Source organism: Tachypleus tridentatus, chromosome 3 (assembly GCF_004210375.1).
Source record: "Tachypleus tridentatus isolate NWPU-2018 chromosome 3, ASM421037v1, whole genome shotgun sequence".
In the NCBI taxonomy this organism is placed as follows: Eukaryota; Metazoa; Arthropoda; class Merostomata; order Xiphosura; family Limulidae; genus Tachypleus; species Tachypleus tridentatus.
Genome location: NC_134827.1, coordinates 35,022,826 through 35,038,567, shown reverse-complemented (window position 1 = coordinate 35,038,567; position 15,742 = coordinate 35,022,826). Strand labels below are relative to the sequence as shown.

Below are 15,742 nucleotides of genomic sequence, written 5' to 3'. Positions count from 1 at the left end.
ATGAAAGTAAATTTTAAAACTACTAACATGTTAAAAACTCATCAACACCCAAGTAGCAATTCAAATCTTAAAATTTGCAAATTATCTAACGCGGTATTTATAAGAATATGCTCTAGTAGAATGTTTGGTGTTATTCTAAGCCTACTTTTCTACACTGAATATTCTATTTTCATTATAACTGCACATGAACACATGTACAGTTGATTATTATCTCCCCTGATAAACAAAGGCCTCACTAATTAACGTGTAGTTCAGAGAATGTTTTAAAGGTCTTACTAATTAATAGGTGAATATCAGACAGTGTTTTACACGTCTTACTAATTAACGTGTAGTTCAGAGAATGTTTTAAAGGTCTTATTAAATAACATATAGCTCAGACAATGCTTTATAATATCTTACTAATTAATATGTGTAGTTCAGACAGTGGTTTAAAGGTCTTAATAATTAATATGTGTATATCAGAAAGTGTTTTACACGTCTTAGTAACTAACGTGTTGTTCAGACAATGTTTTAAAGGTCTTATTAAATAACGTAGCTCAGACAATGCTTTATAATATCTTAATAATTAATATGTGTAGTTCAGACAATGTTTTAAAGGTCTTACTAAATAACATGTAGCTCAGACAATGCTTTATAATATCTTAATAATTAATATGTGTAGTTCAGACAATGTTTTAAAGGTCTTACTAAATAACATGTAGCTCAGACAATGCTTTATAATATCTTAATAATTAATATGTGTAGTTCAGACAATGTTTTAAAGGTCTTACTAAATAACATGTAGCTCAGACAATGCTTTATAATATCTTAATAATTAATATGTGTAGTACAGACAATGTTTTAAAGGTCTTACTAAATAACATGTAGCTCAGACAATGCTTTATAATATCTTAATAATTAATATGTGTAGTACAGACAATGTTTTAAAGGTCTTACTAAGTATTATTCCCTCTCCCCAGTGGAACAGCTGTATGTGTTTGGGTTCACACCGCTAGAAACCGGGTCTTGATACCCGTGGTAGGCAGAGCATAGCTAGTCCATTGTGTTGCCTTGTTCTTAATTCCAAACAAACTGGTTAATATATTCAATCTTTGTTCAAAGATTCTGTTCAACACGTCTTACTATATTTCAACAACTTCGAGTACTGTGGTAAGCCTGATAAGTGCTGGTGTTGGTACTGAATATGGTAAATAAATACTTGGAATAACTAATGTATCTAAATAAATATTTACTAATTCAGGTACATACTTAAGTATTGAAACACAAGTATGTATACACAGTCAGTTCAATATATTTAGTTCAATACCGACACACAAATACACACGTGCGTTCATCTAGAGAAAGAGAAGACGCAGCCTACAAATTAGCGTGTCAGAATGGATCTTCGGCTCCAACATTCATGTGATGTTACGATAAAAACAAAATAAAATGATGATAAAATCTGTGTTCTGCACTGCAGGTCTGTGTGTGTAATATAAAGATGATATAAATAATCGGTTAGACAAGTGGGAGGCCGTTGAAAATTTGTCATTTATGCATTCTATTAATTAAAAATTAGGGTGAGCACTGATAGCCTTTGAATAGGTTTGCGTGAATATCCGGGAAAACAAACGATAACATGATCGCTATGTTACTCGCAAGGGTAAACTCGTGTTTTTCGATTAATTTACTTTAGCAAATTTGTAAGAAATTCAACAATAATAACAAAAAGCTTCGTGTCTACTTTCATAGAAACTTACACGAATACCAAACAAATGCATCTCACCCCTAGCATAATACAAAGAAACGTTTAAAATAATTCTGGAAAAAGAAAAAAATTGTGGTCAGTGGTTTCGTTAAACGACCTTCATTGCCTGAATTAAATCGTTTGGAGAAACGTTAAATATATAATTATATTTACTATAACGGATTTAATTTTTGCTCAATAATTTTGTCCTGTTGTACGAAAGTGATAAGTTTATTGAGTTAATGTTAGACTGTGTGGCTTTTTGCTAAAAAGTAACAAATCAATAATTTTAATAATAAGTTAACTGATTTGCGATATAAAAATCCTAGTTATGTGTTGTTAATACTTAACCGGATTATCGTTTTAAAATGAACATTTTAACGTTTTAACAAACAATTAAAACAGTTGAAATATAACTTTTATAAGTATTGTTTGCTTAGATGACAACTAATAACAATGTGAAACTTCCATTAAATATTTTGCTAACGAGAAAACTAAACAGATGTATTTTAATATGTTGGATGAGAAATAAACCTGATTCACCTACCGTGCTGATGAAATATTAGTGTTCACTCTCATCCATAAACTGTGTTTTGGCACAATTTGTCGAACCTTATTCTGAATGTTGAATATCTACATATTTTGATTTCCATGAGTTCAAGATCTGTTTGAATTAACCAAACTACCACCTCGCCAAGACTGATGTATCAGAGAATTCTAATTTATTGTGTATCCTAGATTAATGAACCTAAACAAACATTAACCATCTTTCTAATGTAAACATTTACTCAGAACTGGTTACTATTTTTAGGCTTATAGAAATATGGCTCAGTCCTTTGACAATAAAGTACGTAGTTAAAAACTTTAGTTGGATGATCGGTATTAACCCTGTGCCCAGCATAGCTAGGTGGTTAAGGCGCTCGACTCGTAATTTTAGGGTCGCGTTTTCGAATCCCCGTTATACCAAACATGCTCGCCCTTTCAGCCGTGGGTGCGTTATTATGTTACAATCAATCCCACTATTCGTTGGTAAAAAGTAGCTTAAGAGTTGGCGGTGGGTGGTTATGATTAGTTGCCTTCCCTTTAGTCTTACACTGCTAAATTAAGGACGGATAGCGCAGATAGCCCTCGTGTAGCGTTGCTCAAAATTCAAAAACAATTAACTCTGTATTAAAAAGTAATTACTCAATAACTGTATTAAAACTAACTTTTAGTCCATTGAAGGAGTTTCACAGAATAGGTCAATGAACTCAATCCATAAGTAAGTGAAATGAAAAATAAAATTGCGTGAATAAATCCGAGTGTTTTTAACATGTTTTCGACCATGCTCACAAACTATTCATGTTCACCTACAGTACGCTTAGTTGTTTTTCGAAATGAAATAATAAATGATATAAATTCAATAAATAAAACGAGTGGTGGGCAGAGCACAGATAGTCCATTGTGTAGCTTTGTGCTAAACTTTAAAACACTAACAAATAACATAAAAGTTTTTATGTGTTTTCAATCACATTCGTAACTGTGCTTTGTCCACCACGGGTATGGAAATCCGGTTTCTATGTTTGTAAGTCTGCAAGAATCCTGCTGTGCCACTGAAGAGCCATTATTAAATTTCACTAGCATTAGAGATATGATTGTTTTGTTTTTTGGAATTTCGCACAAAGCTACTCGCGGGCTATCTGTGCTAGCCGCCCCTAATTTAGCAGTGTAAGACTAGAGGGAAGGCAGCTAGTCATCATCACCCACCGCCAACTCTTGGGCTACTCTTTTACCAACGAATAGTGGGATTGACCGTCACATTATACGTCCCCACGGCTGGGAGGGCGAGCATGTTTAGCGCGGCGCGGGTGCGAACACGGGACCCTCGGATTACGAGTCGCACGCCTTACGCGCTTGGCCATGCCAGGCCCTAGAGATATGAACTAATACGTATTGATTTTCATAATAATTTTGCAATAGATAGAAAGTTTTGTGTCGCAATGAATATCGATACTTCAAGTAATTAATTTATTATTATGCTTATTTTTTACTGATTTTTGCTAAAATAAAATATATCAAACTTGAGCTATTTAACGTTAAATACATGAAACATTTATTTAAAAGCAGTTAACATATCTTAACAATAATTTAATTTAAATTCACAAGATGGCGCATCTAACAAATAATGTAAACTCGAAAATTAAAAAAAGGAAAATGGAAGGCTCGAGTAAGGCTTCAAAACATGGCTCATTTCCAACGTCAAGAATTAGAATGATCATGAGAAGTTCTCCCGATGTTACTAGCATCAGTCCTGATTCAGTTACTCTGATATCCAAAGCAGCAGTAAGTTAAGAATCATATACAGATCTACAGCGCACATGTTAATAAATTGTGAATAATGAATTTTAAAGCTGATATAGTACTGTTAATAATAATAAACTTATAAAGTACTTAGCAATTAGTGTTAACTTGGCGTTAGTATGTTATTGTCACGTAAGTGGTTGTGTTGAGTGTTAATAGTATTTTCCAGTTTTTTATTCTGTACACTGCCCTGTAATATTAACAAGACATTCAGCAGTTTCACCGATTTTGACTCGGTATAAGATTAGTTTGAATGTAATATTTTAATAAAGTAAGAATGTCTTACATATTTAAACATTAAGTTAATATAAGTAGACAAGAGGAAGGCTTGATTAAATACTGATCATGTGATTGTTTAGACTTTGCAGAAGTATCTTGAAAGGTTTATCTAAATTTCTTAATAATCAGTGATGTCGAGAAACCCACTTGTTGAGAAATTTATATGTAAAAACGGCTCGTTTGGGTTGAGAAAATATTTTACATAGAAGAGCGAACAACGTTTCGACCTTCTTCAATCATCGTCAGGTTCACAAAGAAAGAGGTAACTGAACTAATACCGCCCTCTACATTTCGACACTCAGTTACACAACCCCTTTCAAATTTGTGGTCAGCTTCCGGTCAGTTACCTCTTTCTTTGTGAACCTGACGATGACCGAAGAAGGTCGAAACGCTGTTCGCTCTTCTATGTAAAATATTTTCTCAACCCAAACGAGCCGTTTTTACATATAAATTTCTTAATGTTTAATATATCGTTTGTGTGGGTGTCACAGACTTAATATAACTTATAAATAAGACACAGGCACAGGAAGAGAGGGTGAAAACTGTAAGACTATTAAATTGTTAAACGTTTTTTATAGGTTTTCACCTGTGACTTTATTATTGTTACTAATAATCTATTGTTACAGGTTTAAAGAATCTGTTACGTCGTGAGTTAGGTGCATGACAGTCTAATGTTAAAATGTTAATAAAATCTACCACATTTACATTTTGCTAGTTTCTTAAAACAATAAAGCTCTGATATCACTCGTAACAGTTCAAGTCAACTTTGGTTTATTGTCATCTACAAACTTGTATCCATTTGCCAGTTATTCCATTAACATTATCAATATTAATGAAAATGAGAGATAGCTTAGAAAAAAATAATAAAAGTTCAATACTTGTAACATTACTGTAATTTTGCCCCATCTCTAACAACCTTTTACCATCCAACCAATTGTTGATCTGTTTATTTATTTATCTCCTTGCTCAACAGGTGTAGTGTTATAAGAACCTTAGTTTGTATTTTACCAAAGCTTTCTGAAGCCTTTTAAGTCAGTTTAGTGTACTTATTATGATATTGAATTAAGAAGTTGTCTTGACCTGCTAAAGTTTCTTGGGTGAAAAATAAGATGGTTATCTTTAAATACATTTAGGTAAATCTTTGAAATAAAAAATATTTCTTGGTGTTGCATCTTTGGTGGTGTTTTAGAGCAAGTTATGTATATAACTTTAGTTACAGTATGTGTTGCTAACCTCAGCTTCAAATTGTGAGAGTTCTGTGTGCTGTCTGGTGTAAGATCATGGGTCACTTCCTAGCTTGGTTATTTCAAAGTGGACTGACATAATTAATTTAGAGTTTCTTATGGTTACAAGTTCCTAATATTAATTTTACTTAGAATTGAACAAAACCAATAACATTTGATAATCTAATGATATAGCAGAATTATTGGAGGATATTATAAGTGACCAATCTCAGTTTAGGTTAATTCTTGGATACTTATGTTTCATATTTCATAAAAAAATATGTATATATATATAAAATTAAAAAATTACATTTTATTAAATTACAATTTAAAAAATTACATGCACTAATAAATGTAATTTTTTAAAGTGCTGTTGTGGCTTCTCTGAAATATTGTGCACAGCTTTTTTGTCCTTCTTGTTACAGGATTATTCAGAACCAGATTAATGCATGGTGTTGGGCCCAAAGACCCCAAAAGAAACTGTTATAATGTTTAAAAATGAATAGTAATAATAAATAAATGTGTATATTTTTGAAAATTTATGGTTTTATTCTTCAAGAATATCCTCACAGTTCTTATATTCTCCCTTTATTTGAGAGGTGTGGACAGTAGGTGGTGCTGTACTGTCCAGGAAGAATTAATATGTGATGCAACATTTGTAAACATGGGTAGCTGTAATGAAAGTTTCAGATTTACTTGATAAAATTATTTTTCAGTTAAACTTGTAGTTTCATGGGAGTTTTTCAGATCTCTCAGATAGGAATATGAAAGTAAATGTTTACATTAAATGTTTTTTAAGGGAGGTATGGCTTCCTGTCATCTCTTTTTATGCTCTTTGTAGTAACGTGTAACACATCTCTTGTATGTTTTTGTTGATTTCAGTTACACCTTTAATTTTACATTTAAAGTGCTCACAGAGAAAATTAGAAGCTAAATGATGCTCTCTTTAGCATTAATGTAGATTATAGGTTGTATTTTTGTATGTACTAAATGTTCCATGTATTAATAAAAATGTTTAAAAATTTAATAGATTTCTTATGCAATTTGAGAAAGTCCCAATAGTTTTAGTTTGAGATAATGGTACATTTTTCACTTGTAAGGACCTTTTGTGTCAGCAACATTTGACCAGTTTTTGCACATCTTCACACCAGGAGCCACTTGTTTAGTGTTTGGTTTTGTCTCATCTTGTGAGATATGCTTATTTTTCTGTTAGGAACTCTTTGTTACCTATCTGGCTCAGCAAGCTCATTGCCGAAATACAGACAAAATGGAGATTGATTATAGTGACCTGGCAGAAATTGTTAACACACAAGATCATTTGGAGTTCCTCCTTGGTGGGTAAAATATTTTGATTAATTTACATCTGTACCATGAAATTACTTGTATCCATACGTGTCTGGGATAAAAATATTCACTGTTGTGACATACCAACATGTCTTAAACATAACTGAGATCCCCACGTAACTTAGAAGTATGTGTCATGACCTATTCTAGAATAGATAAAGCAGTAAATGTTTAAAATTACTTACAGAAGTGAAACATAGCAAGTCTATATTTTGTTTAGACATTATATATGAACAATATTAAGAATGGGAGTTAGGCCTATTAAAAAAAAATGTTTAGTTTTTTTTATAAACCTGTATTAGATTTAAATAAAGTTCTGAATACTTCTAGAACTTTTTGATTCTTGTCCTTTCAGATTGGATATTTTTTATTAATTCCATTATACAGAAAAACAGTCTTTTTATACAAGTTATCCATGTGTATCAGTTTGTTTTACTAAAGGAATTTGAATTATGGGAAGTGTTATTTCTAGTGAAGTGATGGTTTGTTGATAAAGTTCAATGTATATATTTAACTCATCTTAAAGAATTCATGTAGAACATTTAAGTTTGTTGGGTTTATGAGTGTTTAATGCTGGTTTCTTTCTTTTGTTAGCACTATTTGATATGTATACATGATGTAAACAAGGTATAAGTGTGACTGTTTTTCTTTGATAGATTGTTTAGGCAGAGAATTCATGATGAAACTTTGTAGAATGGACGGCAACTGCCTGTTGTGGAGACACAAGTGTAGAGGACGACATTTCAAAAGTCTTTTGTCTTTGGGTCAGCGTGTGTGTGTAGGTGTTGTCAGTCTTTTATAGTGTCCTGGTGGATTGTGAAAAACACAAATGCATAGCCAAGAAATTCAACATAGAAGTCCAGTGGAAATCCTACAATTCCATAAGGTCCATTCTGGTGAAGAAACATACAGCAACCTTCCAAAGAGAATCTCAAAAATGTCATCTATGTAATTCCATGTTCCTGTAACGATACATACATTGGACAAACAGGAAGAAAAATTGTGACCAGAATAAAATAACATAAAGATAGTACAAGACTCATGAAAACACAAAATTCAGCCATTGCAGAGTACGCCATGTCAACTGGACACAGAATAAACTGGAAAAAAACTAGAATCACCAACACAGACAAATTCTAGAAGACAAGAAAAATCAAAGAATAATTTTATATCAACACTATTAAACCTTCACTTAACAGAGATTTTGAATTAGAGGTGAGTAACCTGTGGCTGCCATTGGTTGGATGCACAGGAAATCTCTCCTCCAATTAGAAACAGTGATAATCCAACCAATCATAACACGCTCTCCACAATCCACCAGGACACTATAAAAGACCAACAACATCTACACACACACCTACCACTCGATGTGGATTCTTGTGCATGATGAGGAGACCTCCCAGGGAAGGTTCTGTTCTTTCAGTTTACCTCCTCTGGGATCTAAACATCCACTCACACGTTTGCCGTACATGGCAACCCGTGAAGGGGAGGAGAGGATCCTGGTGGTTGAGGGGTCCAACCCTAACCCACCACTTTGGCCTTGAATTATTGTAGACGGCGGCCTTGGGGTGGCCCCACTCTGGTCACTCGGCTGATCCACTTAGGCTAGGGTCAATCAACTACCAGTGTTGGATGTTCTCCACAGGTGTTGTGGACATTATATCTGATGTTGGTGTTTGGGTATAGTGCTTACAAAACCCTGGCATTGCTGCAGCATCCTTGTTTGATATTGTAGTGCATCACATTGTAGGGTTCTATGGTAGGCGGGGTCAGTGAGCACCGAAATTTCCCTTTCTTTATTATGGATACTCTAATTAAAAATCTTAATAAAATAGTGAAAACACAGTCTATAGGCAAACGACCATGTCTTGGAGATTCTGAGCAGCAATCCTCACCATCTGTACCACCTGTTGTACCTCATTTTCTATATTGCATTCACTTTTGGACAAATCTTCAGGGCAAATGTCTCCCTTTTTCATTCAGAAGGGACTAGAGGGACTTACTGGCTCTCCAAAGTTAGTAAAGAAGCTTCGATCTGGTGTCATATTGGTGGAAACATTCACATCACAACACAATGAACTTCTCTTGCACTCGAAGGCAATTAGGGATACACCTATTGAGGTTGCACCTCATGCTACTTTGAATTCATCATGAAGAGTTATTGTTGAGAGGGATTTGAAGAACATCCCCAAGTCAGAGATTCTCGCTGGTCTTTCCACTCAATGAGTTTCTGCAGTGAGGTGTATCTCCACTCACAAAGATGGAATTATGGTACCAACCAATGTCCCCATTCTCACATTTACGTCACCACGTTCACCTGCCACCATCAAGGCAGGTCATCTTAATTGCAGAGGACAGCCATACAATCCAAACACTCTCCAATGTTTCCAGTGTCAGCTGTTGGGTCACTCAAAGACGTCATGTTGTGGTTCCTTGATGTGCACTCGTTGCAGTGGCAAGGATCATGATGCCTATGAGTGTGAAACTGACCCTCATTGCATCAATTGCAACAACTCTCACCCATTCTACTTTCGTTCTTGCCCTAAATGGTTGGAAGAAAAAGAGGTGCAGCATTTGAAAACAGTTCACAACATTACTTATCCAGAGGTTCGAAAATTTCTGTCCACCACCTCATCTTGGATGTATGCTGATGCACTTTCATTCCACAACTACAGTGGGAGTGCAGAGAGATCTCTGTGTGCCTCCAAAAGAATTGTTCTCCAAACAGGTTGTGTGATGGACGAGTACATGGAAGGGTGGCACTGTTAGTTGATCAGCATGTGTCCACCCTGTCTTTGCCACTTGACACACTCTTGGAGGCCACAGCCATTCGTGTTTCCTTGAGTCATACCATCACTGTTTGTTTTATCTACCTGTTCCCTGGAGAGACATATGACCAATCAGACCTTGATGCTCTCATTGAACAGTTGTCTTGTCCCTTTTTCATCGTGGGGGACTTTAATGGACATCATCACCTCTGGGGAAGTACTGATATTGAAAGGAGGGGTTGCTCTGTAGAGCGTATGCTCTCTGATCACAACCTTTCTCTTTTCAATACTGGTTCTTCTACTTATTTCCATACACTTAGTCAGTCCTTTACTGCTATTGATCTCTCAGTTTTCTCCCCTTCATTATTCTCCCATTTTTCATGGAGGGTTGACTCTAATCCACAATGTAGTGATCATTTTCCTATAATCTTGCAAGAGACTGCCTGTGGTCAAAGCCACCCAACCCGAGTGACCTGGTGGAAGCTAGATCAGGTTAACTGGCCCTCTTTTACTGCTCTTGCAGAACTTGGTTCTGCCAATGTCTGTAAGCCATCAATAGACTGTGTGGCACCAGTAACTGACTGTATTATTCAAGCAGCTGCTCAATATATTCCTCAAATCTCGACACGTTTTCCACTATATCCTCATCCATGGTGGAATCCTGCCTGTCACACAGCATAGAAGGCTCAAAAACAGGCCTGGGATACTTTCTGTTGATATCCCTCACTCTCAAACTGCATCGCTTTCCAGCGGGCCCGTGCACATGCTCGGTGGATAAGACGTCTAAGCCAGAAGGAATCTTGATTAAGTTCACATATCTTCTATCACCAGTTCCAAAATCATATGGGACAAGATTCGAAAGGTCAGTGGGCAAAATAATTCTGTTACCATCTCGATCTTGCTCTCCTGATGTTCAGGAAGTAGTTGATACCCGGAGCATCGCCGATACTCTAGGTGAAAGCTTAAGCCAGGTATCTAGCACTTCTGCTTCTTCTTCCACCTTCTTAGCCATCAAGATTCAGGCAGAGCAATCACCTCTTTCCCTTCGAGCTGATTGTCTTTATGACTAAAATCGTCCCTTTGCACTGGTGGAACTCAAACTGGCATTTCATCAGTCTGGCAGTACATCGGTTGGACCTGATGATATACACTATGCCATGCTGCGCCATGTATCTCCTGCTTCTCTTGCTATTCTTATGATTGTTTTTAACCAGATCTGGTAGGAGAATGTTTTTCCTGATGTCTGGAGCCAGGCTATTGTCCTATCTTTCTCTAAGCCTGGGAAGGATCCAAAGATTCCTTCAAAATATCATGCAGTTGCTTTGATGAGCTGTCTCTGTACGACCTTAGAGAGGATGGTTAATGCTCGTCTTGTTGGATTCAAAAATCCAGTGTGAATTTCGATGACGGCACTCCACCATGGACCACCTGATTCAACTTGAAACGTCAATCAGAGAAGTCTTTCTCAAATGACAACATCTTGTATTAATATTCTTTGACATTGAGAAAGCTTATGATATAACTTAGAGGTATAGCCTTTTGCATGACCTCCATATATATGGGTTACATGGTCATTTGCCCATTTTTATTAAAAATTTTTAATGGACAGGAGATTCCAAGTTTTTGAGGGTTCAACACTTTCCTGATCTTTTCTTCAGGAACTTGGAGTCCCTCAGGGCTGTGTTCTGAGTGTCACACTTTTCAGTGTAAAAATTAATGCCATCACTGAACAACTCCCTCTCACTGTTGCAAACGGGCTTTATGTTGACAACTTTCACATCTCATATCAGTCATCAAACATGAGGTATATTGAGTGGCAGCTACAGACTGCCCTAAATTGTTTACTGAAGTGGACCACAGCAAACAGCTTTAACTTTTATCTCTCTAAAACCGTTTGCATGCACTTTTGCTGCCAACAGGGCTAAAGATATATTGTGCTCTTATTGGATCGAAACTCGACTATGGATCACTGGACTATGGCTCTGCCAGACCATCGACCTTAAAGATACTGGACCCTATTCATCATTAAGGACTTCGGCTCTGCACTGGGGCTTTCTGCACTTCCCCAGTTCAGAGGTTATACATAGAGTCTCATGAACCTTCTTTGCACCTCCATCGTTTGCAACTGTCTTTACTGTATGCTTCAAAACTTCGTTCCTTACAAAAGCATCCCACCTGGGGTTGTGTTTTCCTTTTTGGTGGGCCATACTTTTTCAGAACAGACGATCTGCCATTGCTCCTTTTGGCCTTCATATCCAGGCCGATTTGTATGAATTGGGTATGTCCTTGGATAACATTGCTGTATTCACTGGTGAACCCATCTTACCATGGTTTCTTATGGTCCCCAATTGTGACCTATCTTTAAGTCATCTGAGAAAAGTAGACACTCCTGATTGGAAGTACTGTCTGTTATTTGCTGAACATCTTTTGAACTATCCTTCCATTCCTATTTATACATATGGAACAAAATCAGGTGATTGTGTGGACTCTGTCATGGTTTGTTGTGGTTCGGTGGTTGCATGCAGAATCCCCTCTACAGCTTCTATGTTCACTGCTGAACTGTACGCCATATCTCTTACCCTGGATCATATTGAAGCTGAGCAGTACTCCGACTGCACTATTTATACTGACTCTCTTAGTTCTCTACTGGCCTTGGAATTTCTTCATGTTGGTTCACATCCTGTTCTCCATGATATTCAAAACTGACTGGCCCATTTCTCTTTAACATCTGCTTCTATCAAGTTTTTCTGGATACCGGGCCACGTTGGTATTCGCAAGAACAAGCTTGCCAACGCTGCAGTTAAGTCTATCTTCTCTGGCACTATCACTGCTGTGCCTGTCCCATACATGGACTATGGTCCTGTATGCAAGGCTCGGCTCTGTGCCAGCTGGCAGTTGACTTGGAGTGAGCAATGCGAAAAACAAGCTTTTCTAAATAAAACCCTCTATTGGACTTTGGCTGTTTTGCCTCTGTAAGGATCGGAAAGAGAAAGTTGTTCTAACTAGACTACGCATTGGTCACAGTTTTTTAACTCATCGTTTTCTTTTATCTGGAACTGATGCACCAATGTGTAGTTTGTGTAACACTCAGAGCACAATACACCACATTTTACTTTCTTGTCATCGTTACGACTCTCAACGACGGCACCATATTAAACATGTTTTGTCCCAAAGTTTGTTAATAGCGTTAGACAGTGGTATTGGTGATGGTGACACTGTCCATCTTGGTAAAGTTTTTAGTTTTTTAAAGGCCATTAATCTTTTTAATGTCATGTAAGTGTTTTATATTTATTCATTAAACCTTTCCTAATGTGGTTCCCTTTTAAGAATCAAAGTCCATCTGGTTTGATTTGAACTTAGAAAATGGCCGTAACATTAAATAACTCAGAACCAGTACTAGAAAGGCCAACTTCAGGTGACTGATGGTGGATTTTGTACTTACCTGTTAGTCTTCCTGGTGAGTTATGATTATTACAGTTATGCTACAGAAAGTTCTTTACAACTTGTATTACTGTAGTTTTTCTCTTAACGTTATAGACTAGATGTAAACATTGTTTTTATGCTGTTTATGTTGTTTTTAAACTTTGATTTGTTTTACCTTAATTTCCTTTTATGAATTTTACTAAATTTAATTTTAACTTTTTACCGAATGTTTGGTGCAGATAGGCCTAGCTGTTTTGTGCCATAAAACACTAAATCAACCAATCAATCACACCCTGACCTGAAAACGAAAGGTGGAAAACTTTCAAAATGTTGTCCTCTACACTTGTGTCTCCAAAACAGGCAGTTACTGTCCATCCTACAAAGTTTCATTGTGACTGTTTTATTGATAGACTGTGCACTATATTGTGTTATCCAATAAAGTCACACTAAGTCAGTGTTTAAAACATTTAAAAAACATAAGTTTGGTTAAATCAGTTTAAGAAGTCCCTGTTTCTAGAATGATAGTATTTCATGAATACTCGACAACAGCTTGTTGTTTGGTATCACTATTATTTCTGTACATTTTTCTAGTGTTCTCTTGTTTACAAAGTAATGAACTTAGTAAATATATTGTCAGTACAGAATGTCAGAGGATTCTTGAACAAGTCCTTTGTTAAGGGCCAGCAGTTAATTTACCAACTTACAAGGTTAAAATCCAGGATTTGATTCCATGTGGTGGACAGAGCCAAGATAGCTCATTATCTGGCTTTATTTTAAAGTAACAGATTATTGGACAGTTTTTACACTTAGACTTTTTAACATTCTTTATTGTACTTAGGATGTCATGTTTCATTTTCATGTCAGTACTACAGTTCTGTGTAAACCAGAACATTATTTGGGGAAATTTAATATTTTCAAAAACAAATGATTCTTGTACAGGTGCAAATTTATATTATTTCATTTTACTGTACAAAATATATTATACTGATAATTTAAAACAATAATTACTTAATTTGTTTAGGCAGAAAAAGGTTACTATACAATAATGTGTATGAAGTTCTTTTCAAAGAATAAATATATACAAAACCATAACTCTGGATAAAAATGAAAGACTGAATTTTAAAGATTTATGAAAACAGTCTTCAAGATTCAAGTTTCTGTAAGTTATACCATTTCAGGTTGTTATTTTTAAACGTTTCTGGTGATGAATAACTTTATTAGATCATCATTGTTACTTTCTGAGACAGTGATATGTTTACAGGTTTACAGCTTTAAAATTAGGAGTTTTATTCTCTTCTGTGGACACAGCAGAGAGCCCATTGTGGCTTTGTTATAAGAAAAACATAAAAACAAGTATATCATCAGTGCAGCACAAAACCTGGTGTCTGAATATCTTTATATACAAAAATAAAACCATTAAAATGTATATAGATGTGCAAACCTTAACCTGTACCCATGCCTGATGTTATTTATATTTTCCTGTAATGAAAGAAATGGAAAATTTCCAATTTATTTTCACATTTTTAATCCTTGAGCAGAAATATTACAGAAACTGCCAAGATTCATTTCCCATTTTGTGGTATTACATGTCTGATAAAGGTGGTCACCTACTACCCAACTTGTGTTAAATGTCTGATAAAGGTGAGGCACCTTCTACCCAACTTGTGTTAGATGTCTGATAAAGGTGGGTCACCTGCTACCCAACTTGTGTTAGATGTTTGATAAAAGTAAGTCACCTGCTACCCAACTTGTGTTAAATGTCTGATAAAGGTGGGTCACCTGCTACCCAACTTGTGTTAGATGTCTGATAAAGGTGAGTCACCTGCTACCCAACTTGTGTTAGATGTCTGATAAAGGTGAGTCAGTTTGGAGGTACTGTATTAATGGGAAGCTCATGCTAAAAACATATAATGTATATATGTAAGTTAACAAAACATTCAGCCAATAAACTCTATGAAACAGATGTTGACTTTATTTCTATTACAGATATAATTCCACGAAAGATTCAAATTGCTGAATATTTAGAAATTTTGAAGAAAGTTGAGAAACAGGAGGAAGACGAAAGACAAGAACTTGATATTTAATTGTTAATTATAAATATTTTTCTAGTGTTTTTAAGTTTTATTTTTTTACACGTAATGATGTTATACTTTTTTTATCACTTTATTTAACTAATAAAATTCTCCCCTTTTGTATTTATCTAGTTATTATACAAGACTGGTTGTAGTCTAAATATTTTTATATCAGAACACTGTTTTACCACAGCTGTGGTTGAATTTATTACCACTGAAATAAATATTGTTTGAATGTACATGAAACATGCAAACTATTTATCTAGCATGAAAAAGTTGAAATTATTTGTAAGGATATAAAAATATAATTTAATTAAATCAACATTCTGTAAACTGTTTTTCAGTTTCAAATAGTCGTGATGGATATTAAGTATTTAAAATGTGAGATACTAATGGTTGTTGCCTCTGTAATTTAAGATTTGAAAAGGGTGCACTTTTGTGACCTTTGACATCTTGTGTTGCTTCAATGTTGAGTGAACTTTGAAGCAACACTACAGTGCAGACAAAAGGGTGTACTTTTGTGACCTTTGACATCTTGTGTTGCTTCAATGTTGAGTGAACTTTGAA

At 35.4% G+C, this 15,742-nt stretch overlaps 1 protein-coding gene across 2 annotated transcripts; it reads left to right on the top strand.

Moving 5' to 3' along the window:
* The first annotated feature begins 3,856 nt into the window (after positions 1-3,856).
* On the top strand, positions 3,857-15,414 carry LOC143246682 (chromatin accessibility complex protein 1-like). 2 transcript variants are annotated; one of them, XR_013026097.1, is made up of 4 exons: positions 3,857-4,048; positions 6,782-6,902; positions 13,008-13,137; positions 15,090-15,414. XR_013026097.1 is itself a non-coding variant. In XM_076493759.1 (3 exons), exons 1-3 carry the CDS (start codon positions 3,872-3,874, stop codon positions 15,185-15,187), a joined length of 396 nt encoding a protein of 131 aa, XP_076349874.1. In that variant the 5' UTR covers positions 3,857-3,871; the 3' UTR covers positions 15,188-15,414. The 2 variants fall into 2 exon arrangements, 1 of the variants encoding a protein (XP_076349874.1); XM_076493759.1 differs by lacking the exon at positions 13,008-13,137.
* The last annotated feature ends 328 nt before the right edge of the window (positions 15,415-15,742 follow it).